Source organism: Struthio camelus, chromosome 15 (genome assembly GCF_040807025.1).
Source record: "Struthio camelus isolate bStrCam1 chromosome 15, bStrCam1.hap1, whole genome shotgun sequence".
NCBI classification, from domain to species: domain Eukaryota; kingdom Metazoa; phylum Chordata; class Aves; order Struthioniformes; family Struthionidae; genus Struthio; species Struthio camelus.
The window spans coordinates 1,793,799-1,817,362 of NC_090956.1; the positions used below are offsets into that span (position 1 = coordinate 1,793,799).

Consider the following 23,564-nt stretch of genomic DNA (forward strand, 5'->3'; position numbering starts at 1 on the left):
CAAGGGGTCGTGACTCCCGCCTGGACCACCCAGCTCCAGAAGAGGATCCTTGGAAACTCAGCAGCCTCACACCACGGCTCGGCTGGAGTGGGAGAACGGGCTACGGCCGAGGAGACCTCCACGGGAGCTCCGTCGCTGGGGGCAGGCTGTGCAGCACTTCCTGGCATTCCCAACCAAGGAAACCAAAGTCTAAATTTCGCTGCACCCCCAGACCTTAAGGCTGCCTTATAATCAAAAGCATGATTAATACAGGCCTCGTCCTGTTCTTGTGAAGAAGCCAGTGGGAATTTTGCTCTTTCATTCAAAAGCCCCAGATTGTGCTGAACACAAAAGCCTGGGATGGATCTCAAGAGAAAGCAGAAATCCCACATTTGATATAGCCACATTTGCATTAAAAGAGTTCTTTCAGGCATGGTCTGAGCTACAAGGTCAAGGAAGCTAAGAAAGAAAACTTACTTCAATTAATGCATTTGTGATTCTGGATCCCGTTCCCAACTCCTGCTCAGAACTAGCCACAAATTCTGGACCATCAGCCCAAAGAGAAACTGTCTCTCCTCAGAAGTCAGAGGGGCCCATTTCTCTTCTTCAGTTGTTTACGCTGTTTTACTAGGTTCAAATTTGCCAAGTCAAGTGATTGCACAACAATAATCTGTAGAAACGCACAGAGTTTGCTTTCTTTAACCTCTGTTGAAACCTGATTCTGGTTTGAAGACACAAATTTATGCTGCTGTCCTGGCAAATTTGACAGGACGCTCTCAAAGAATCCACTTCTGAGCCATGGCACCAAAGTTATTCCTATAGGAAGGAACACACCTCCCCTCTGCTGCGGTAAGGAGATGCTTCTGGATGCAGCAGAAGTTGCCACCAGAGATGACAAGGATTCAGCAGGGGACAGAGCCCTCCCAAGCTGCCTCTTTGTCCTTGCAGCTGAAAGGTGCTGCTTGCCCTCGCAGCCTGTCCAGCCTATCCAAGGAGACGGGACCCTGCGCTCCAGGTATAAGCTGCTCAGGAAAGATCCCGATTAAAAGATCTCTTTCTGTCCAAGGCATAGTTAAATCTTGGTACTCTCACTGCCAGCAGCAGAGTCCAAGGGCTAAACAGACAGAGCAGACAGACATCTGCACTGAGAACAGACAGGCCAAAAATGGTTTACTAAAACACTACCAAAATCCTTTATTGCAGGACAAGAGCCAAGCGCCAACAAAGGGCGCTTCAGAAGAAACACCCCACAGTTGTGCTGCAGTCGGCCAACTCGGAGCTCCTGGCCCCTTTGGGAAGGTGCCTGCTTCTAGCCCCCGGCTGAGAGGACGCTGCTCTGGCCACGCTTTCACAGACAGCGTTCCCACTGCTCAAATTTTAAACTTTTTGGTAGGTGAACCATCTTGGGTGTTTCCAGCAATTGCCTGTCTCTTATCTGAGGGGGACGAGTCCTAAATCTCCAAACACTTCATAAAGGAGATCACCACTTCCCCTACTTTTTTTTTTGTTTTGTTTTGTTTTTTACAGAAAGGGAAACTCAGGCTCAGAGGGAGACAGGATGAAACAACATAGCTGTGAAGCCCGGGCTCACGCGAGGCCTCGTGGATCCCAGTCCAAGAGAGCACATCGGCCTCCTCTGCCGAGCCCCAGCGCAAGGTGTCTGCACACGTAGCCAGTCACTTCCTACCTTCACGTTTTAAATGCTGCAAATGTGACACTCCCGGGCAAAGACAAAAGACATCCTCGTCCTGGGGCAACGCTCTGCTAACGGCTGACACAACTCAGCCACGCCTGACACAGCACTTTGCGCTGCTCATTGCAGTTCTTCATCAGACAACTGTCGGGCAGCCAGCTTCCAGCAACAGCACAGCCCAGGGAAATCACTGCTCCCACATCCAGACTCTTGTAAAAGGCTACAGTTTTAAACAAGCAAAAAAAAAAAACAAAAACCCACCTCTCCCCCAAAAAAGAGACAGAAGGAGAAAGAGAGAAAGAACAAGAGATCTGGATAATGTTTCCGTGCGTTTGAAAGCACTGCATTAGCCATTTGTAAATGCCAGATCCCTTAGGAGCAGCTAAGCAGAGTTGCTGGAGAAGTCTCAAGAACAGCAGGAACGAAGCAGAGTTGTGCTGCTGCATTATGGAGACCTGCTGGGTTTAAAGCTGGGTTCCAGCACGCAAGAAGTTTGCCATTTGACATCAGGATCTTTTCATTCCTTTTACCGGTTCCTCAGAGCACAGATAGCAGGAGGCAGGGGGAAGGGGAGTGATGGGGAAGAGGGGTGAGACAAAGCTTTTGGGTAATGCCCTGGCCTTGACCCCAAGAGATCTGGGTTTGAACCCCACTCAGCCTCTCCTTGTCTTGCAAGCTCAGGCAAGCCACTGGAGCGCTCTGGCCCGTGGTTCCTCCCTGCACCAACATTGCACCTGGACTATAAACTCTGAAGGTCAAAGAATCTTTGTGCAGTGCCTAGCACAAATGGGTCTCCACACCGGCTGGGGCCTCCAGATGATAGAGCGCTAATAAATAATGTAAAGCAATAAGTCCGTGAGTGATGACACTTATGCTGCCACATTTCCGGGGATTTTGCGTCTCGTGGTTGCATTACCTTATGTTTAATAATGTGCATGTATCCCTAATGTTCCCCTTCTATACAGGTTCCCTACTGCCTGACAATACAGCTAAGCTCACCAATCTTTCCTCAAAGCAGAGAGATATAACTCCTGTCAATGCAATCCCTTTGAGACCTTCCTCCTCATCAAATCTGCATGAGGCTGGCCAAAAGACTAAGAAGATTTTAGTGGAGGCTGATAAACTGATTCATTTCCTTAGAAAAACAACCTACAAAAAGAATCAAATACATTTGCCCCCTTTCCAGCCTTTTCCTGGCTGTACAGTCTTTAAGACTTCATAGGAGCACCCTGCACTGCAGGATACGGCCATGATCACCTTGCCCCATTCTTATCATCATTTTGACTTTAAGCTGGCAGCAGTGCAGCCAGAGTAGACAACACTAGATCTGTGGACTGAGACCTGGTTCGATGGGTTTTCCTCCTGGGGGGATTTCTGCAGCTTTTGCAGAGGACAAGAATGCAGTGACTGAACTGTGGTCTTTGATTTGAAGCATAGGGCCTGGTAAGCACGAAGCTGTTGAGATTACTACTACAGAGAAGAGGTTCAGCATCGTCTTTCTCCCACATTAGGGTGGAGGTAGAGGGACTCTGCATTTCACAAAGGACATGGAGTCACGATTCCTTCTTCAGAGAACTTTGGCAGCATCTATCCAGACACGCTGCATCCAGCACTACTCATAGCTCATAGGAGGAGGAGGCATATACTCCCTCCTGACCAGTCATGACAGCAGAAGAGAACTGGCATATCAAATATTCTAACAGGGTTTAAAGCAAGCAATCCCTCCCAAAGGGAAAGAGAGGAAGCCTGTCCTTACAGAGGACTGCTGGCTGTCTTCAGACTCAGGCATATGCTTCATCCCCTTGTTTTCAGGGTATTCCCTTCAAACAGAACAAATGGAGACTTGAAAAAGCAATGGGAAAGCGCTCACCATGGAGCACACACTGGAACAGAAGAACCAAGAAGGAGAAGAACTATTGGCTTGAGTAGTTTTGTAATATCATTCGATGTAGGATCCCCTGCATCTATTCCAGCTGCAAAGAACAGTGACATACAAACGCTTCAGTTTCTGCAAGCAGTGAGTTTTGGCTTGCCAGTCAAGGATGAACCTTCACGACCCTTTAAATAACTGCCTTTGAAACTTCTGTGCAGGCCAAGAGAGGTTTCCACTCTGGTGCAGCTCACCGGGGGTAACACAGCAGGCCACAGAACTGGTTAGCGCCGAAAGGCATTAAGCAGGCACATCTCTAGTAAACGCATGTACACTGTTTCACAGGGCACTGCAATGGATGCAAGATGCCTACTGACTTCAACGTATCTTGGATGAATCAAAAAAAAAAAAACAAAAAAAAAAAGGGAAAATGGGCTGCAGTACAGGGATTTTCCACTCTTTGTTTAATAAGCATGCCATGAGTTCTGCAGCTTGGCCGAGCAACCTACCTGCAAGTAGCAGAAGGGAGCCTGCTTCATGTCTTCTCTGAAAAGTAAGCAGAAGAATGCAAATAATGGAAAAAACATCCAGTGGAATATCAGCCAGCCTGCAGAAAACCAGCCACTACTTGAATATCTGCTTTCAGCCCAAATCTCTGTGACCACCATATATAGGAATCATTTCAACAGAGCAGGCGCCTCTCTGGAATACTGTCTGACAATGCCCTCTGCATCTCACTTGCAAGAGCTATTGAAAAAGGCCTTTTCCAACTCACATCAAAGAAGTTAAAAGGAGGCAGAAAAGAGCTGGTGTTCCTGGCATTAATACCAGCTTCTTCCAACACTTGCAAAAATCCCCATCAGATTTCTGAACTTTGGTTTGGCATCTGAATCCTTCCAGCGTCTCTGGATCCTCCCTGCGCATCTCTGTCGACTCTGTGGAGCAGCAGGTCAGAAGCCCCCATGGCTGGAACCACTCTCCTGATTTTCTGGCCCAGGAGTCTACAGGATCAGATTATGGTTTATAGCAAAATGGGTTGAAGAGGTATCCTGACAGATGTCTTGAGACAGTAGGCTCCCTTTGCTCTGGTAAGTCAAGGGCTGTTGAAAGAACTTGTGTGGCCAGGCAGCACAACAACATAAGGCTGCTCCTCTCAACAGGAGAGGCCTGCACAGACCAGATGTCTGGAGATCGGCTTGGGAACCCAGCCTATGGTCTGGACTCCTTGCCTGGAGTTAACTTTTTTACATGCAACTTCAGTGTTTTTTTTTTTTTTCCCCTGTCAAAGAGAGGAGAAAAAAAATCCATGCTGCCTGGTCCTTATTTTGGAGCCAATTCCTAACGTGGGAATCACACTATTGCAGACACAATGACAGTGCTGGGCTTTGTGCTCTAAATATTCTCACGGGGGCAAGACAGGCACAGTATGAATCCCCTTAGGTAAAACGTGGCACCCCAGGGGATTGCCTGGCAGATGCAATACCCCACACTGCAGCGTCTGTTTGCTAAGAAACCTGCAAACAGCTCAGCCTTATGCAATCAGTGGCCCATAAAGGTCAGCTACACGTCCTACGTCTGCTTTGTTCCTTTTTCTCTCCCAGTTCACTGAAGTTCTCTTTAAGGCTATGCACCCCTGCTGAAACCGCCAGGCTGGCAAAATCATACTCAGCAGGACTGTTTGCTAGAGAGCGAAGCCAATGCATGCAGCTCGCCTCGTGAGAAAGGCAGGCATGGGGTTATCCTGCTCTGCCTGGGAACAAGTCACAAGATGACGTGAATTGCCTCATTGCCTAGTCTGTGTATTTTACAGTAAAAGACACAGGCTTGTGTTCTTCTTAGAATACTGTCACCAGAATGGGAAGGGTTACACATTCTTTATAGTATTGCCTCATCACTGGGGAAATACTATTACAAAAGCGAAAAAGCACTGTGCTGCTGCAACAGCCCAGCTCAACAGGACAAAGACAGAAGGGAAAGGAAAGTAGGTGCTGAGAGCAGGGTGCGTGGGGGCTATGGACTAGATCTGCTTCCTTGGTTATGTCACAAATTCTTGACTCTTCTGATGGAGGAAATATAACTAGGAAGTCCAGGTCCAATTTGGGCAGGCTCTTTCTGCCTTCTCCTTCTGCAGTAATCCACATTTGTGGGTTACCCACATTTCCTATCCAGGAACTGATTCTCAGTGGCCCATAGCAACCTGCAAGAGAACATCTCAGACCAAAGCGCACAAACACGACAAGATTCATAAGTTCAACTGCCAACCCTCCACAGCTCTACAGAGGAAACCATGGGACAGTCACTCTAGCTTTCTTGGTCAATGTCTCTAGAAGAAACAGCATCCATTTTGTAAGCGCTTGTGAAGTTCATTAATAGGATTTAAAGAATATGGTGATGACTACGCGCATCAAGTCTGACTCGTAGAACACGGCCAGAAGAATATGAGAGTGCTACAGCAGGTCATTAGATAGCCATCTCTCAGGGCAGCTAAAGGACAGGAAGCAAAGGGTGGAGCTCAATGGACACTTGTCAGGAGAGAGAGCACTGTGCAAGGGTTCCCCAAGAAATACTGCTGAATAAGTTTTATTCAGCATCTTTATCTATGACCTTTGAAAAAGGGTCCATAGTCATAAGGATGCAGATGACAGTAAGACCTTTTGGGTGGTCAAATATCATACTGCTAGTGAGGAACTCCAGAAGGACCTCGGAAAGCTGAGGGGACAAAAAGGTTGCAGATGAGCTTTTATGGAGATAACTGTAAAGCAAGGGAATCATCTAGGGAAAAATAACATAAAGCAGGCCTATGCAATCTTAAATGCAGAACTGGCAGTTAAAATGCAGGAAAGAGATCTTAGAGTCTCCATTGATAATTATTTGGAATTATCTGTACAGAGGGCAGCAACAGACAAAAAGGCCAGCAAAACGTGGGACATCATCAAGAAAGGTGTGGAGAACAATAGAGAGGGTATCATTTGGGTGCCACATAAAACTTTGACATCCTTGGGTACTGTACGCACTTCTGATCTTTGCATCTCAAGAAGGACACAGCGTAGTTAGAGAAAGTTCAGGAAAGGGCAAACAAAATGATCAAGAGGGTGTAGCTACTGCATTATGCAGAGAGATAAAAGCCTGAGACTCTTCAGTTTGGAAGTTTTGGCACAATCAAGATTCACAAAATCATGACGCTTGTGAATAAACTAAATGTGTGGCTGTTATTACCCCAACCCTACAACAGCAGGCTTAGTGGACGCTCAGTGAGCCGAGTAGGGGACTGATTTAAAACAAGTAACAAATAGCATTTCTTCATACTGCAAAGAGTGAACTTTTGGAACTTGCTGCCACAGTAGGCTGCGGAGACAAGCACAAATGGATAGTAAAAGGATTCATCAAGGATGAACTTCCAACATCCCTAATCCAGCTTCTCCGAATGCTGGGGGAATATGAGGCAAATGGACTGCAGAAAGCACTCAGGTTCACACGCTCTCCCTTAATAGTATCCCCTTTCATAGCTGTTGAAAACAGAATAGTGGCGAGGCAGACCAACGGTCTGATCCAGTAAGGCATTTCTCACGCTCTCTGGTTGACATATATAAGGCCAGTTGCATACACTGACATGTGCAGTCAGTGCAAGAAGAATATAAAACGTGAACAGAAGTTCAGTCTTACCAACAGAGCATGGCACTTCCACCTGGTAGGGCTTTGCTTCTGTGGCACAGAAACAGTCTTTTTGGTTTTTTACAAGGTTTTACACTGCTCATACAAACTTAAAAGTCATACAAACTTCTCTGAGCTACTTAAAGTGAGACCATAATTGTAGAGAGCTGTCGTCAATAAAAATAAAAGTGATATTTTCAATCGCTGCTACTTTTACCAACAGTAGAATTAACTGCAGAGCTGAGAGAGCACATTCAACAGCTTGAGGGAAGACAGCTGTTTGGACACTGTCATTCCTTTGTGCAAATACAGTTTAGAAAGGGAAATCATTTTGTATTAAGTGCTTTCTTCTTCCTAAAGGGTAATGAGTCCTTGGGATGGACAAACTAGTTGCTTTGATGTTAAAACCTGAAGGAACAACTTTCAAATGTGCCTGTAACTGGATCAAAAATGATTGTTTTAGTGGAACAAAGAATTTCATTTTTCCTAAAAATCTAAAGCCAAATTAGAAGTTAGAACAGAGGCCAATGCTTAATAGTTTCCATGATACAAAAGCCATACTTGAAGAAGTTTTCCTTCCATTTTAGGAAACCTGGACACATCCACCTACTATACCATTTTCAAATGCATAAGGCCCCAAAGGTATCAGAAGGGTCTGACCCCTGTAACTTGAGATTGGCTGGCATTACTTCAGTACCCCTGCAATTACCACGAGAGCGGCCAGACTGTCAGAAATGGGCATGTTCAGAGTTCCTACACACAAAGCCCTTATTCAGAAGGGCTTTAAAAATCAGCCCTAAAATTACAGTGCTGCATACTATTTCTTTCACTGCCTGCAATCTTTCCCATATGTTCATTCAAACATCAGACCCATTCTGAGACTTTCACATTATGGATTTGTTAAAAAAAAACAAAAACAAACAAACAAAAAAACCAAACAAACAAACCCAACCCCCAAACCGCCAGGACAAAATCCCAGTCCTGTTGCTGTCTGTCATAAGAGGTAACGGCCCTCTCCCATGTGCAAGCTATGGCTTCAAAGCCAGGTCACGATATGAGAGATCACGCTGAAAAAGCTAAGAATAGTCACCTACACAAATCACAGCAGAACGGCTGGCTAACTGGCCTTCCTCAGCCTGGCTCAGCAGCGAGGGAGCGAGGGGCTGCGGAGACCCCGAGTTCTGGCAGGCTGGCTGAGGCTGCGCTGCCGGAGCGGCAGAGCAGGTTTCCCTGCAGCCATCTGGGCTGCAGGAATTCTGTAGAAAGGCTTGCAATTCATTTAAAAAACCCAAAGCGGCTGGACGTGGCGTGTTTCTTGTCGCGCACAAGAAACGCGCGATGGAACTTACAAATGGCACTGCTGAGGCTCAGTGCTCTCCACAAATACTATCACAACCTGGGGAAGGAAATAAGAAAATATCCCCCCATGCCTTTTACAGGCAGGGGACTGTAAGGCATGCAAGGTCAGCAGCAAAGCCTGGACTGTGGAGGGATTCATCCAAACCACAGTCCTGGCAGTGCTACACATGAGAAAGCAAAGCCTTCTGCTTGGAGGGCTTCAATCTTGGCTGATCAGTTTAGAATCAGTGAGAACGCACATAGAAAATCACTGTACAAACAGAGATCCTGAACCCTCTTGCTCACCTCTCACCTCCGCCCTGCACAACGCAGACACAAGCACTTTGGCAAGGCTGCGGCAGGGAGACGTGCCCAGGAGGAACAGGAACTAATCCACCCTCAGTCATCTCAGTCCCTGGCAATTTACCAAAGTTCAAAAGCCATCTTTCACTTGGCCTGTGAAACAATTTAAACACCACTAAATATGCTCGTGGACACACCTTTTAGCAGTCACTGACAACACTGCAGTCCCCCAGGAAAGACAGAAGACGACTAGTCTCAGCTGCTGCACTCCCCCTTCCTGAGATCCCTCGGTCAGGCTCAAGTTGGTCAAAGTTTCTTCTTTACTTCATTCCTCAAGTGCAGTGCACTGCCAGCGCGGGCTTTCTAAGCTGCTCTGTCTTAGAGGTGGCTGCATTTCTCTGGGACGGCTTATCTATCCTCTCACGTTCTAGGGTTCTTCCAGACTAAAATCATAAGAAACCTGAGCCCATCATCTTTATTCAAAATGCACAAAGTATCATTTCCTTCCCCTGCTCTCTCCTTACACTTCATGACACAGTTTTGCTCACACTCTGGGTACAGTTAGACTATTTTAAAGACCCATCTGAAATGCATCAGCTTCTTCACTAAAAAGAAAAGAAAAGAAAAGAAAAGAAAAATCCAGTAAATTTCAGTCATCTGCTCTTATTTGTACAGTTTCCTGGAACTTTTCCACTAAGAACAAGCACAAGAGCGCAGTGTAGATAGCTAACACTTACTGCTAGGGAAACTTAACCAGCAGCTGCGAAAGGGAGAAGACTGTGGTATGTTGCAGGTAGTGCAGAGGCTGGGCAGAACATGATCAAACTAGCGACACTCGCTCTTTGATAAACAAACACTGAATCCTTGATTCCTGAAGAAGTCAGTGGATGCGGACATTTCCACCGTGGCAAATCTACTGACAACTTTCAGACAGAAGCACCATACAGTGTCCCACAACCACCTAACACCACACTAGGAAAGGTGTACTTAAATTACTTCCCCAGTGTACATTAGCTGCTATACTGTAGCCACAATGACTTGGGGTGTAAGGGAGAGGTAGGGAAAGAGCCTACCTCTTCTCACAAACTTTGCTTCCTTTGAAGAATACTGAGGATTTCACATTTCTAAGACCACCAGAAACAAACTAAGAAAACATTTGCTACATTTAAAAGCTTCTGGAGATAGACATGTCTATGTTTCTGGGTTGCTGTACAGTCAAGCGTTACCATGTCCTTGCAAAGGTCAGTTTGAAGGACCACAATCTTAGCATAAGGCACTTCCAACTAATCACAGGCGACAGGTACCCACTTATAAACTGGGGCTGGATTTCCGATTCATCCTGCTTCTAGACATGAAAACAATTCCTCCCTCACTATTGACAGCGACTACTAAAACACCACAACCACCCAGTACTGATCCACACGGGAACACTGCTGACACGCTCCTGACGTTTGCTACCCAGAACAAACACTTTACCTTGAAGGAAACTCACCATCGCTGTTCAAGCTGGCATGAAGCAGCGAAGCCCGTAAAACACGACCATGACCAAGTTCCTAAGCTTTGGGCAGGCTTTTACTTGGTTAGAATGTCTCTTCTGCTATCTGTGTGCTTGTATGAGTGCGTATCGCTCTTAAGTGATGTAAACAGAAAGGCATGCGGAGCAGTGGGCGATATGTAAATCCAGCTGGAAAATCCCACAGCTCAGCCAATCCCTGTGCTGCCTCGCAGCTTTGCCCTGGTTCCTCTGAGACTAAAAAGATTTAGTCTAGTTTATAAAAAGAGGGGGGGGACCCAAAACTGTTAGCACACAGAGATTTATTTCCCTAACCACAGAAATATCCAGGGACGTGACTGGCCATCATTTACTTCAAAGGGAGTTTGAGTTTCTCACCCTCTTTAGATAGTTCCCAAACTACTCATGATATCCAGCAGCCTAACAAACAGCAACTCGCTCTTTGTTTGTAGGGACAATCCAGAGAAATTTAGTTAACCAAGAACTGCCACAAACAGAAGGAGCATGCCTGAGCCAGTGAGCAGGACTTGCCTGAAGGACAGGAATCCAAGGTGGGGGACTTCTGCTGGGACACCTGCTCCGCACAGGAACCCAAGGCTGAAGCTTTCCCAGGATCAGGGCACTGCACAGAGTGCTCTTGCCCAGCCTGATCCCCAGTACGCTTCCCACGTTTTTTACACCTCACTCTTAAAAGCAGTAACGTAACTCGGCCAAAACTCGGAACTCAGGTAGTGCTAAAGACAAAGAGTGGGTAGTTTGTAAATAGGTGTGTTGGGATGCCACCACCCTGTGCTCCCGGAGTATTGCTCAGCTTGAAAGAGGGGTGGCATGTACCCCCACGTTCACTGGGATCAAAGTCAGAACAAAGATCAGGCCCATCTCTTCTGCGGCCCCAGGCGGCCGCTACATCCTCCTGTCCCGACCCTATGAGAAAGGGGACATGGCTGGTACGTGCCTGATCTTGCCCACAGTAAAGGGGTACAGCCAGGGAAGGGAAGAAGAACAGCACAAAAACAGGAAGGGAAGAATTCTGAAAGACTGAACTTGTCCACATAATCAAAGCATTTAGATAGCAAAGCCAGGCAGGATTTTCTCTCAAGCGTTTCTCTCAAGGAGCCCTTCTCCTGGCTCAGATGGGCTCAACCGACACAATCTGAAAGGCAGGTCCAGCCATGCTTTAAGGAGCACCACAGTTATGGCTAGAGGGGGCTAGTAAGATCCCTTTTAATAGGCAAATGTTCAGCCCATGAGGTGACTAACCACCGAATGCAAACTGAAGTCACCTGAAGCTGCACAACGTTCAGGATCAATCCCAAATAAGGCACAGTCACTTCTGCTGCAGTTCCTTCCAGGGTAGAGCAGACACAAACACAATCATGCTGGGCTCAACAACTTCCCAGAGCCCAAGGCCCTCCTTACAGCTCTAGCTGGGCTGTTCTGTCTGGGGACCCCCAGGGAGGGAAAGGTTGACAGCGGAAGGGTTTCAGCCAGGTGACACAAACTCACTCGGGCAGCTCCATAAGTGGCTTAAGACCATCGAAGGCTGCACTGCCACAGAAAAGGGCAGTCGTGCGCCCAGCCCATCTCACCACGCGTTCCTGCTACCACCCTCATGCTGGCAAAGCTGCTGGTATTGCCACGTCATCCCACAAGTCAGGAAACCAAACTACCTGAAAATGTGAGGTTGGGGGTTCTTTTGTTGGGTTCAGTCAACTTAACACCATCACGAAAACTCACGTTTAGGTGTTATCTGTGAAGCTGTCTGCATTCCCTAACCGAATACTCTGGTCACTCCATTTGACCCAGGTTGCCCACTACTGCTTGGTAAAATTTAACCTCCCTCACTGGAGATCATTCCTTTCTGCAGGGCAGTTTAACCTGCAAGTGATCTCTTGCTGCATGCTGTAGCGCTCACCACTGAACAAAACAGCAAAGCTGGAGCTTTCTCCATCATCCTGGCTGGATTTACCACGGCCTTTCTCAGCCTTACTTGAGACAGCAGTGCCCAGGGTGCAGGGGACCCCAGGATTTGGAGAGGGACCTGGCAGACTGCGGGCCAGTTCCTGGATCCTACAGTTTTCTCCATGACCCTTAGCAGGTCCCCAGAACTCTTTGACTCTCCAGGCCCCAGGTGTGCAATGAGGACAGCGCTGTACGTTCTCTTGCCAATGCTGATGATCAGCCCTTTGGACTATTGGTTATTAGACATCTGTATGCTACTTAACACAACACAACTCCAATTTCTGGTAGTGCCTCCAGCACTATTGCCTTGCAATAGGAGAAAATACGGATTTATTTTAGCAGTGGCAAATGGATGCACGTAAAACAGATAGTAGGAGATCCCTGTCCCAGAGCTTCAACTGCAAGGAGCATGAGAAGGAGGCTAAGCAAATGCAACACTCAGGTGGCCAGGACCAGAAAAGCACTGACACCTCTCCACAGAAGGTTACCTTCACCACAATGCATTTTCCTGGAACCACCTCTTCCCTTCACACAGCTCCCAGGGAGCCATGTAAAGGGATGCTGTCACAGAAGTAATTGACTTTCTCATGCTGCTTTTGCTCAGCAAAGGCATTCTGGAACCATCCATCGCTCATACCGCCCTCTCCTCTACAAACAGACCAAAGAGTCACTACAGCTCTAAGCAGGAATCACTACCTCCACTGACAGGCAGACACTTGAAGGCAACATGCAACAGCTATTTAACAGGAACACTAACCACTTAAGATAGGGTGAAAAGAACATACCATCAGGGTAAAACTGTGCAAGAATTCAAAGGACGCAAATTAAAGTACTTGGGTTGAAACAAAGTGTTAGGCAACATTTTCAAAGTTGAAAAAACACACTGCTATGCCAGAGTTCCTCACAACACAGTTACCTCCCATAAAGAGCTACAATAACCTGGACCTGGCTTGCTACATATATATCAAATTCTGCTGACTTATGTACCAAGTTTTCTTCTCAGGCTCATGCACCCCCAGCAGACAGTCTGTCTGAGCCACTGTCTTTGATAGCACCTTACCTCAAAAGCAAGTCGAACTGAAAGAAAGTCCACACTTTCGGGCTTCACACAACTCAACAGGATCATGAGGTCAAAATCATGCATCAAATAGGAGAAAAGCGTTCGACAGCAAGTCTGTAAGAGGAACAGTGGCTGCAAGCTGGCAGGAGAATAAGGCAGAAGTAAAAAGGATGTTGAGATGAAAGGATGACAGCACAGTTTTACTGCCTGCTCTGAGCAGAGAGACGTGTAATCATCACGGGGCAGCTACAGAAATCTACCACCAAATGTCCCATATTGCATAAGATGCGGATCCAAAGCAGAAGGAAACGAGGTTACTCGGAGATCAAGAGAGAAGCACGAGCAACACGTGCTACGTGTCAGACAAGCAGTAGGACGGTCAGAGACAAAACCAGACGTGCCCTGCGACCAGGTGTATCGGACAGCACGGGCTGTGAAGGGAAGGCAGCCGAGGAAAAGCGAGACACGGACAGGATTTAGAGTGCAACGCGGGAGGAGCACGCCAGCTCCTCCGGGCGCTGGAAGCATCCCCCCGACGCTACACCGAGCTCAAAGATACATCAACACGGAAGGGCAGAGGGAGGAAGACAACACGGCGCTGCTGCCAAGCGGGCTGCGGCTCCCCGCTGCCCCAGGCGGGTTCTGGGGCTCCCGGCCAGCCGGGGGCAACTCCCGGAGCGGGGGCAACCGCCGGCCCCGCCGCCCCCCGGCCCCGCCGCCGCCTCCGCAGAGCCCCCGGCCCAGCGCCCCGCACCCCCGGCCCGGCCCTCAGGGCTCCCCTCGGCCCCCCGGGGCTCCCCTCGGCCCCGGCCCGGCCTCGCTCGCACCTGGTAGCGGCGGCGGCCGGAGCGCCGGTGCCCGGTCCCGGCACATCGCGGCCCCGGCCTGCTCCCCGCTCCGCTGGCGGCTCAGCTGCCTGCCCGCCCGGGCCGGAAGCCCCACGCCCCACGCTCCTCGGGATTTGTAGTCCCGCCCTCCAGCCTTCCACCGGCTCCTGCCGAGCCTCGGTGACGTCAGGACTACACTTCCCAGCAGCCCTCGCCGCGCCGCGCTGATTGGCGCGTCTCCGGTCAGTCTGTGCTACAAGCACTGTTGCTACTGGTCTCACTCTCCCTCCTTCAGGGGGCCAATCGGGCGGCGGAAGACCCCCACCACCTCGGGCCACGCTGCGCCGCGCGGCGCCATTGGAGCGAGGACGAGGCAGCCACCAATGAGCGCCGGGAGAGGTGGGCTGGCGATCACGCCAACTGCTCGCGATTGGCTGGGCCTGCAGGCAGCCTGCCCAATGGCGACGCGGAGGAGAGTATAAAGAGCGCAGCGAAGGCACGCCCCGGTCTTTCCAACCGCGAGGTGAGTGGGGTGGGTGGTGGCGGCGGGGCGGGAGCGGGGCGAGCCGGTGATGATCACTGACCTTCTGACACCTCGTCTGAGGGCGGCGGGCGGCCGCGGCCCCTGCTGACGCTCCGCGGCTGAGGCTCGAGGGAGCCGCGGCGGGGTCGGCCGGGCGGCGCGGCCCGCTCTCACCGCGCGGCCTTCTCTCTCCTCAGGGAGCGGCGGGAACCGGCTCGGACCGGCGGGCACCGGCCGCCGGCGGCCCGAGGGACGGCGAGGCGGCAGCGGTGACCGGCGCCGGGCCCTGCCTGAGCCCGCGGCGCGCTCGGGTAGCGGCGGCGACTCGTTCACGGAGTTAGCTGGTAAAACGCGGTGTTTCCGCCCTGTCTCCGGCTCGCAGCGCTGGGAAGCGGTGCGGAGCCACAGGCGGGGTGACTGCCCGCGCCTGTAAGTTACCTCAGGAAAGTTAGAGCCCTAGGGAACGCCCGAGCGGATTTCAAGGCAAGTGAAAGTGAGAAGCTGTGGCTGGAGTAACTGTTTCGTGGCCTTAAAAGAGTTTTTATTTTATGCGTAGAGTAGGCTGGGAGCTCCGGAGCAGAACAAGCGATGCAGCTCCACGTACAGCTTAAAAGTGCACTGGGTGAGAGGAGATCACTTCTGGGGTGTCTGTATCAGCTGCTGGCTTTGATCCTGTACAGCCTGGGGCTCAGGGCAGTTTCTAAACGCAAAGGAGTAGCTGCGGGACTGCCCAAAACACAAAGAGTCAAAAGCAATTCTTAGCAGTGAGCCCGATAGCTTAAGGCAACAGGAATGGAAGGTAGTGGGTGCAAAACCGTTGGTAAGTGTAAGAATTCATAGGTAGCACTTCTTGCAATACGTGTGGACCCTAGTACTAGACTGTTGTGTGGATACTTTATATCTGGGAGTCCTTGGTACTATCCTAGCTGTTTGGGGAACATAAGCTGCTCAGACACTGTTCTTTCGACGTTTTTGAATTAAGTTTAGCCTTGTAATCTTTCAATTATTTGCTGCTATGTCTCCGTTTTGGCTTCTGTATAAGGCTAATTTTACAGCTTCCAGTTTTAATAAAGTTGTCAAAAAAAACTTCTTTTGCTAAGCTTTTTGTTCATCAATCCCATAGGTGACATGTAATACTTCAGACTACCTCTGAGCCTTGCATTTGCGTACCTAGCACAGCATTTCTACTATTCCTACTTAATTTAAGAGAGCGAGAACATCTTAACATGTGCACTACAGCTTAACGGTAGTCTATTTTCATTTAATTCTGACTGCTTTCGTTGGAGCAGCTGAACCCATACTGATACTGGAAGAAGTTAGTCTAGATATGTTCAAGAATGAGCTGAACTGTTTGATTCAGTAGTTCAGGTGTGAGAGAATAATCAAAATTCCACTGGAGCCACAAAGTTTATTTAAAAAAAATTTTATTAACAGGAATGAAACGAGCTGTAAACAAGAGCCAGCAAAAACTAGAAGTGCTTGTAATGCTGAGTCCTTAGGCTTGTTTGAATGTACTAGCAATTCTCTATCACTTGGTGGCAGTAAAGGCCCATGTAAAAAAAAATGCCCAAAACAGTCTGAAGAGGAGCTTAAAGGCAAGGTTAGTATGCAGGCATTCTGAGACAAGTAGTATATATAGGGAGCTGGTAGCTGGGTAGCAGTGGGTGTTGAGTCTCAGGTGTATCACTGAGAAATACCACAAATACAGTTGGGATGTTTCTGATTTATTGAAGTTAGCTCCCAGTAGGCATATTTAGTTAAAGCCCTGCAAAGGGTGGCATTTAGATCTTTCCTATTTAAATGTTTTTTAATTGGTTTTGCTCCCACACTCGGGAAGGAAGGTAAAAGTTGTCAGCTTTTTTGTCAAGATGCGAGGCGGCTGCCCTGCTAGAAAGAGGAAAGGCAACTCTGATAGAAGTAGAATAGTAGAAGTATACTGCTGATTCTTTTTCCCTTCCAGTAGACTGCCTGTAGCTTTCAGGGTAGTGTGGCCATGCAGTGACTGGCATCTTAGGATGAGAGCTGCTGTTGCACAGCTAGGTTGACTCTCAGAAAATAAGGTGCTGTGAAGGCAGGCTTGGGGAACAAACAGCTCCATGATGTTTTAACTGCCTGATGACTCCTTTCCTGTGCATCTCTGCTGGCCTGGCCCTTGCACAGCTGTGTAAGCTGTGATACCAAAATACTGGTACTTTACAGTTGGGGCTTAGAGAAAAATTCCACTCGTGTTTTTTTTTTTTAAACTGCAGCCAGCAAGTTTTTGTTAAACAGCCCAGAAAGAGAATGGAGGGGGGTGTAATATAAGCAGCTTCGTGTTAGAGATGCTAACTAAGTAGCAGCTACAGGAGCACAGCAAAACTTACCAAAGCATGAAACAAATTTATCCAGATTACTGCTCACTTCTTGGTAGTGCTTGATTAACTTGCAAATCCTTTTCTGTGTTGTAATGTGCAAACAATTAATGAGGCCTTGTTAATGTGAAACTTGAAGAGGCCTGACTGCTGTTCTCCCAAAGGATATGCTTGCTGCTGCTAGCAGGGAGCAGGCACTGTCCAGTAATACACTCCTGGATATTCCTGCTATCCTAGCACATGCAGCAGGGATCTACTCTAGACTATTCACTGCAAATAACTGCTGTAGGAACAGTCTTTCAACCCATAATCCCCTAAACTTTTGGGAGAACTGCTGCTTACAGCTTCATCTGCACTTTTAATTTTTTGGTTTAAGAGACTTGCTTCTCCCTAAAAGCTATTTAAGAAAAAGTGTTATGTTCTAAGTAGGTTTATTTTAAGATTCCCTTCTCGTACTGTTACTGTGCTGGACTTGCCTGAAACAGTAGCTCTAAGTACCAGTTCTTTGTGCACTGCTCATTTTAATGTAGCTAAACGAGGAAAAGTGCAATTCTGAGGACTCCTTTGCCTCGTTGCCTGGCTGAATCCTGTTGGCCTCAAGCCCTCAGCAGCTGCAGAGAGACTTCCCTGCACTTAAGGAATGCCAGGTTGTAGCTCAAGTAAACACCCCAGGCAAAGCAAGGGGCAGGTATGTCTGAACTAACCACTGACAAAGCCAATGCTTTGCTGGCATCTGGGAAGGGTGAACGGGTGATTTATTGTGTAGCAGTCCATTTAAGGCGGTGCAGGCAGGCTCAATGGAATGGGTACCTGGATGTCATGCATGTGGAATTTGTAAATACCTGCAGCTTGAGAAAATTGCCAACGGCCAAACATTTCATCCACATTCAGATTTATACTTAGCGCTTAAAAGTGCCAAATGCCTAGCACAGAAATAAGGGGTGAGGATTCCACTGAAGAGTGCTGGCACAAGACTGTTAAACCTGTACAGTCAATGCTTACAGCATTCTCCTCAGCTTTCTTCAGTTAAAAGAGCTATCCCAAGAGAACCCTGAAGATAACAAAGCATTGTTGCAGTCTAAAAATACTATCACGCTTACAGTAAGGTAAGTAGAAGAAGCTGCAATACATTAGATTTCTTCTCAAAGTACTAGAAACTGCAGTAATGGCGAACCAATGTCTTATCAAACAGATAAACAGTCAGGAATTCTCTGTACAACAGATATATTTGCAGGAGCTTACTCAAACAGACAGCTAAGCTCTGCAGGGAAAAGGAGAAATCTTCATCAAGGAAGGTATGTTACAACACACAAAGGACTTACATAAGCAATTACAAAAATGGTTGCCTTGAAAACAAAGCTTTCCTATGTGCCACAGGCCAAGAAGTCTGACTAGGTGAATCCCAGGTATATGGGAGAAGAAAACTGAATTCAAGCTATTTTCTTACTCAGTTGTTTTGTGAGGAGAAGGCATTCTCCTTGGTCACGCAATACTTAACTTTTCACTGCACTGTATTAACTTTAAAGAACTCTCACACTGCTCCTTGCTGAGTATTATCCCCGCTGATTTGGTGGAGAAGCAGATCGGTCTAATGACTGCCCGTGGCCCTGGAAGAGTTCTGACTTATGGCAAGGTCGGAGCCTACGCAAGTCTCTCAGGAAAGGCAACTACGAGCAACACAGGAGCGGGATGGCCTGCCGCAACTGGTGTGGGAAAGGCCTGTTTCCCTGGGGGAACCCAAAGCGCTCGCAGCGTGTGACAAAACGCCTCGGGGGGCTCGGAGAGCAGTGCTTGGAACGTGCTGCAGCACGGCCAGCATCAGGGCTGGCTGGAAAGAGCTTTTTCTGCTACTGCTTTCATTCCACGTGTCTCAGCTCACCTTTTATGCAGATACAGACACAACAGACAGACATGCACACACTGTCCACGAGGAGAGAGCGCGGCACATGAACACTTGGCATGAGTCTCTGTACAAATGCACCAAGCACATTAGGATCTGCAGCAGCCCGAGCCTCTTACTTCCTTCTTCACGTAGTCGTGGAGCTTGAATTTGGGCTCATTGGGCAGCTTCATGGACCTGTGCTTCAGTTCCCTGCAAAAAGGGGAAACAGAGGTTACTTTTCTGCCTAACAGTGGGACTAACAACGCAAGAAGCAAACCACCCAACAAGAGGCCACCGGCACTACCTGCTTCTAAACTGCCTGGACTAGCTCTCAGCTGTACTACGATTTGGTCCAGGTAGTTTGCTTAAACACCTGTGGATGAGACATTCTGTAGTTCATGTGACATGGTTAAGTACTTTCCAGCACAGGAGCTTCAGGTGAGAGCCCAGAGAATAAAAAAAGCTGCATGATAATGCTAGCCTTTACCTTCAGTGATTTCTAACTGGTTGTTCCTCAGAACTTGTCCTTGCAGCACTAGTTGGTTTGAACAAAGATGTGGAGGGCGTATAAGCACTGACTGATCCTTGGGTCCCTCCACTGGCGGTAATGCAGACTGCCGTATAGGGGGTGGCTGAGCAGAGGTTTGCCTGCCTGTGTAACCGCCTGTGCACTGGATAATCTGCCTGGCAGCGACTGAGGGCAACAGAGGACTTGCGCTGCCATCACTCCCACAGGAAAAGCATTCAGTATGGCAGGAGGACAGTTCACTTACTTTGCAATGGCTGTGAATGCTAATTCAACATTTAAGCCACTTTTTGCGCTGGTCTCCATAAAGGGCACGCCATACTCCTGCAGGACAAGACATACTCAGCATCAGAAACGTCACCCAATCTGTCCACGGGCATGCGAGCTCCTGGCTTCACACACAGCTCCAGCAAACTTGGGGAGACCTGCAGCAGGGCTTTCAGAAGCTGGCTTGGGAGAGAAGAGCTCTTGCCGCGGTGCCCAGGAAAAACCCACAGAGGTTGCAAAGGTTCACAGCTAAAGTGTTTAGTCTACATCGCTTCAAAAATAACTTTAGAGGACAAAGAAGCGCAAAGCAGTAGTGGAAGCTTAAAGGAAGAAGAGCAGACAAGAAGGGAGAAGAGAGCGAGACGAATAAAAGTGAAGTGCTCCCAGATGTATTTTGGGTTAGAACAATCTCCAGCTACCATTTAGCTGGTATACTGTTCATTCCAAGTAAGAACAAACGACTACTGTGGCACACAGACAACTCATACCTTGGCTAATTTTTCTCCATCTTCCCTTTTCACCACTCTTTCCTGGGCTGAATCCACCTGCCAACAGTAACAACAAAGAACAATTACAGATTATCTGGAAGGTCATTGTTAGGCAATCCTCCGTCCCCATTCTTCGCCTCTTCATGCCCTCCCTTGCCTCCATTCGCCCCCACCCCAGCACAAACATTAAATTATGTTTAACAGGAATCTTTTCTCCCATCCACCTGTCCAGAAGAGCATCCTGGACAGCTGGAGGCAGGAAGCCACAGGAGGATTGTGGCTGCATTCCCCTTCCAGTTCCAGGTATTGTCCTGCAAAGGCACAATTGATCAGAGCAAAGGGAGCCCTAGGAACCCACCATTAACTTAGCTTTGACCCACCTGCTCTGTTGCCTCGGTCTGCTCATTCACAACGGGGCAAGTCTGGGGTCGGGGGAAGCACCCGGCAAAGCTTTCCTAACTCATGCCCTACCAGGCTTTGGGCTCGTTGGCTGAAAGTTCAGCCTCTGCAAGCCAAGGGCCTTGGTCTCCTCTTGTTCTGCCTTTCTGTCACAGTCTGCATGGCTTTTCACAGCTACAGTGCAAGCTGGAAAGGCCGAGTGAGGCTGCAGGGTGCCACGGCCTGAGAGACAGCGTGTCTCACACACGCATGAACTTCCCCGGGTTTCTGGGGATGCTGAAACAGATGAGCAGGCAGGCATATAAATCTCTGCTGCATGCATGCTCAGGTGGACTTGTGGCTCCCTATCATGTTCATCTTCCCAGAGCCACGTGAGGCAGAAGAAAATTTCCTACTCATTTTTCCTACTCATTTTCCTACATTAGCAAGGCGAGAAAAACAGCAGCATTGCAGCTACTCCTGCAAGGAGAAACCAGGAGGCTAAGCTGGGGTTTGCAGGCTGAGATCTGGATGAACACAAGAGAGATTCCTTTCTTTTCAAATGCTTTGACTCAAATTCAGTATTCCCTGGAGGAATGTTGTAATGTTCTTACCACTCAGCCCTTACGCACCTAGCAAGACCATTCAGGCAGCAGCGGGAAAAGCAAGGCTGCGTGCAGGACTCGAGTCAGCTCCAACCCACAAACCCCAGCTACGCTGCGTGGACGGGGCCTGTGTCCGCCCGCGCACAGCCTCCAGCTACCCAAGGCCCACCCTAGGGAGCCCGCCTGAACGTGGCCTGGTGGCACCCACCAACACCACGTTCAGGGGCTCCAAGCTTTGTCCTGGGGGGAGAGAACTGGGAGCTGCGTGGATTTTGGCAAGCAGAAATGGACGTGGGAGAGTGACTGTCCCCAGACTCGGAGCTCACAAACCTGAGAGTGAGAGGCAACCCCAGGACAGACAACTGGTTTCTGCTGCTTCTTGCCTATGATCCACTGCTAACTGGGAATCCTCTCCCCCGTGGAGCCCCAGGAAGGCCCCTCCGCAGGAAGGGCACAGTCACAGACCGGGGAACAGCGGGCTGCTAGCTCTGCTTGGCAAATTCGGGCCACTGGCAGTAACGTAACCACAAGGAAAGGGGGCACTTTCCCAAGGATGGCAGTGGCTCTGGAGACCGGATCCCCATGAGGGACAGGTTTCCCATCAGCACAGACCCTTAACGCACTTCTGCAGCGCGGCTGTTGCCCCCACCCCTGCTCCCGCTGTCGTGGGACCGTCGCGGGTCACCCCCGCGGGAGGAAGAGGAGGCTCCAGCAAAGCCGTCAGCTCCCCGCCGGGGCCTGCCTCACCTTGTTTCCCAGTAGCATGAGGACCACGTCTTGCTGCGCGTATTCATGAATCTCTGTCAGCCAAGCCTACGAGGGAAGCAACCAGAGAGACCACGCGGCGCGTCAGCAACAGCTCCGGCAGGAGGGTGCCGGGAGGGAAGCAGGCTGCAGCGGGGCCGGTTCCTCCCAGGCCACCAGACAACTTCCACGGAAACGCCACCATAACCAAGCAACGTGGGGGGCTCTGCCCTCATTTTGCTTGGAGAAGGGGAGGAAATAGCGGGGAGTTAGAGGTGAAAGGGCAAACCCAGCTCAGAAATTCAGCTGTGCGTGGCAGGACCTGCAGGGAGGGAGCAGCCAGCTCCCACAGATCACCTGCAAGTCAGCGGTGCCCTGGCGAGAGGGGGTGCCGTGGCCAAACAAGCTGTGAGCAGTTAAAAAACAACCTTATTTTTTTAGGATGAGAAATCCCCCACAAACCAGCCAGCCGTGCCGGTGACTTGGTCCCAGCTGGCTGCAGGGCCCAGGCCGAGCGGGCACCCCAGGGCGCCGCCGGGCCCCGAGGGACCTGCTTTTCTGAGCAAACCCGGCATCCCACGTCAGCAGCTGAACGCGTCCCGATTTTCCAGGATGACGGCAGCCTTTCGACGCTGCTGCACGCTCAGGCTGACCGCAGCCGCTCGCAGGGCTTTATCCCTCGCCCCTCGGTCGGGCGCTACGTAAGCCTGCTCAGCACTGCTCCTCTTTGCCTGCCGTGAGGCCTGAACTCCCATCTCACGCTCTTGGAAAGCTTTGTTTTGGGGGAAAATCACCATCATAACGAGAGAACAAAACACGTGCCCAAATCCCCACCCCACAAGTGAGGTGGAGGGCGTCCTCCCTGGGCCGGGCTGCAGCTGGTGAGCTCTGCCAGCGTGAGCCATCCTCCCGGCACCACGGCAGCGCAGCGTTACCACCTTATCAGCTCTGCACCCCTCACTGCGGCTGCTTCTGAAATGCACTTGCTCCGCTGTTATTTAAAACCCCTCCGTTTCTGGATAGGCCCTGGCTGAGCAGCGGCCGTAACTGCTTTTCATTCGGCACCGCCGCAGCGCTGCCGAGCCCAGGCCTCCACCAGAAACCGGGAGAGCCGAAAGGCCAAGGGTGCAGCAGGGAAACGAGAGCCCGTCCCGCAGCCGAGCGGCCGCTGCCTTTCAGAGACCTGGAGACGGCCGGCCTTTGCCAATGCTGCTCGTTTTCTATCATTTTACCACAACCATCCAGCAAATGCCAAGCGTTTCCTCCCCGCGGTACCGCAGCCCCCCGTCCTGCCTCCGAACACGAACGCTGCGGCACACGGAGCACCAGGCAGGCTCCTCTCCCAGGGAGCTCCTCGCTCCACAGCATCCTTAATTAAACCCCAACAAGCCAGACAAGTAAGAGACGATTTAGGACTAGATCCCGACAACACACACAGGGACTGCTGGAAGGAGTCTCACCACCAGGCTAGCAAGGTCCCAGCACGGTCTGTAACAGGAAGAGACAAGCGAAACCGCCCTGATGCACAGCGGCTGCCCCCAGCCCAGGTCCAGGCTCCGCGCAGACGGAAAACGCGGTCGTTGGCCAATGCCCAGTCCCGCGCG

The 23,564-nt window shown here is 49.7% G+C and overlaps 2 protein-coding genes and 1 non-coding gene across 18 annotated transcripts in view; 1 reads left to right on the forward strand and 2 right to left on the reverse strand.

Moving 5' to 3' along the window:
- The window catches only part of TRAF7 (TNF receptor associated factor 7), a 37,660-nt gene extending 23,325 nt beyond the window's left edge, over nt 1-14,335 (reverse strand). For 4 of the 16 annotated variants that reach the window (XM_068909224.1, XM_068909218.1, XM_068909223.1 and 1 more), the window contains exon 1: nt 14,197-14,335. The gene's annotated coding sequence lies outside the window, so the exon portion shown is untranslated. Of the gene's footprint in view, nt 1-4,051; nt 4,089-10,326; nt 10,471-13,369; nt 13,509-14,196 lie in introns of those variants that run through there. The other 12 variants (XM_068909225.1, XM_068909216.1, XM_009666289.2 and 9 more) reach the window with 9 other exon arrangements.
- A 425-nt stretch (nt 14,336-14,760) lies between these two features.
- Nucleotides 14,761-14,847, forward strand: LOC138061127 (small nucleolar RNA SNORD60). Its single transcript, XR_011134774.1, has one exon. It is a non-coding gene; the product is annotated as a small nucleolar RNA SNORD60 (small nucleolar RNA).
- A 1,279-nt stretch (nt 14,848-16,126) lies between these two features.
- The window catches only part of RAB26 (RAB26, member RAS oncogene family), a 38,591-nt gene continuing 31,153 nt past the window's right edge, over nt 16,127-23,564 (reverse strand). The window contains exons 6-9 of the mRNA XM_068908641.1: nt 21,964-22,029; nt 20,234-20,290; nt 19,726-19,802; nt 16,127-19,162 (exon numbers count right to left, since the gene is read on the reverse strand). Coding sequence (XP_068764742.1) covers nt 19,060-19,162; nt 19,726-19,802; nt 20,234-20,290; nt 21,964-22,029 — 303 coding nt within the window. The 3' untranslated portion in view covers nt 16,127-19,059. The remainder of the gene's footprint in view (nt 19,163-19,725; nt 19,803-20,233; nt 20,291-21,963; nt 22,030-23,564) is intronic.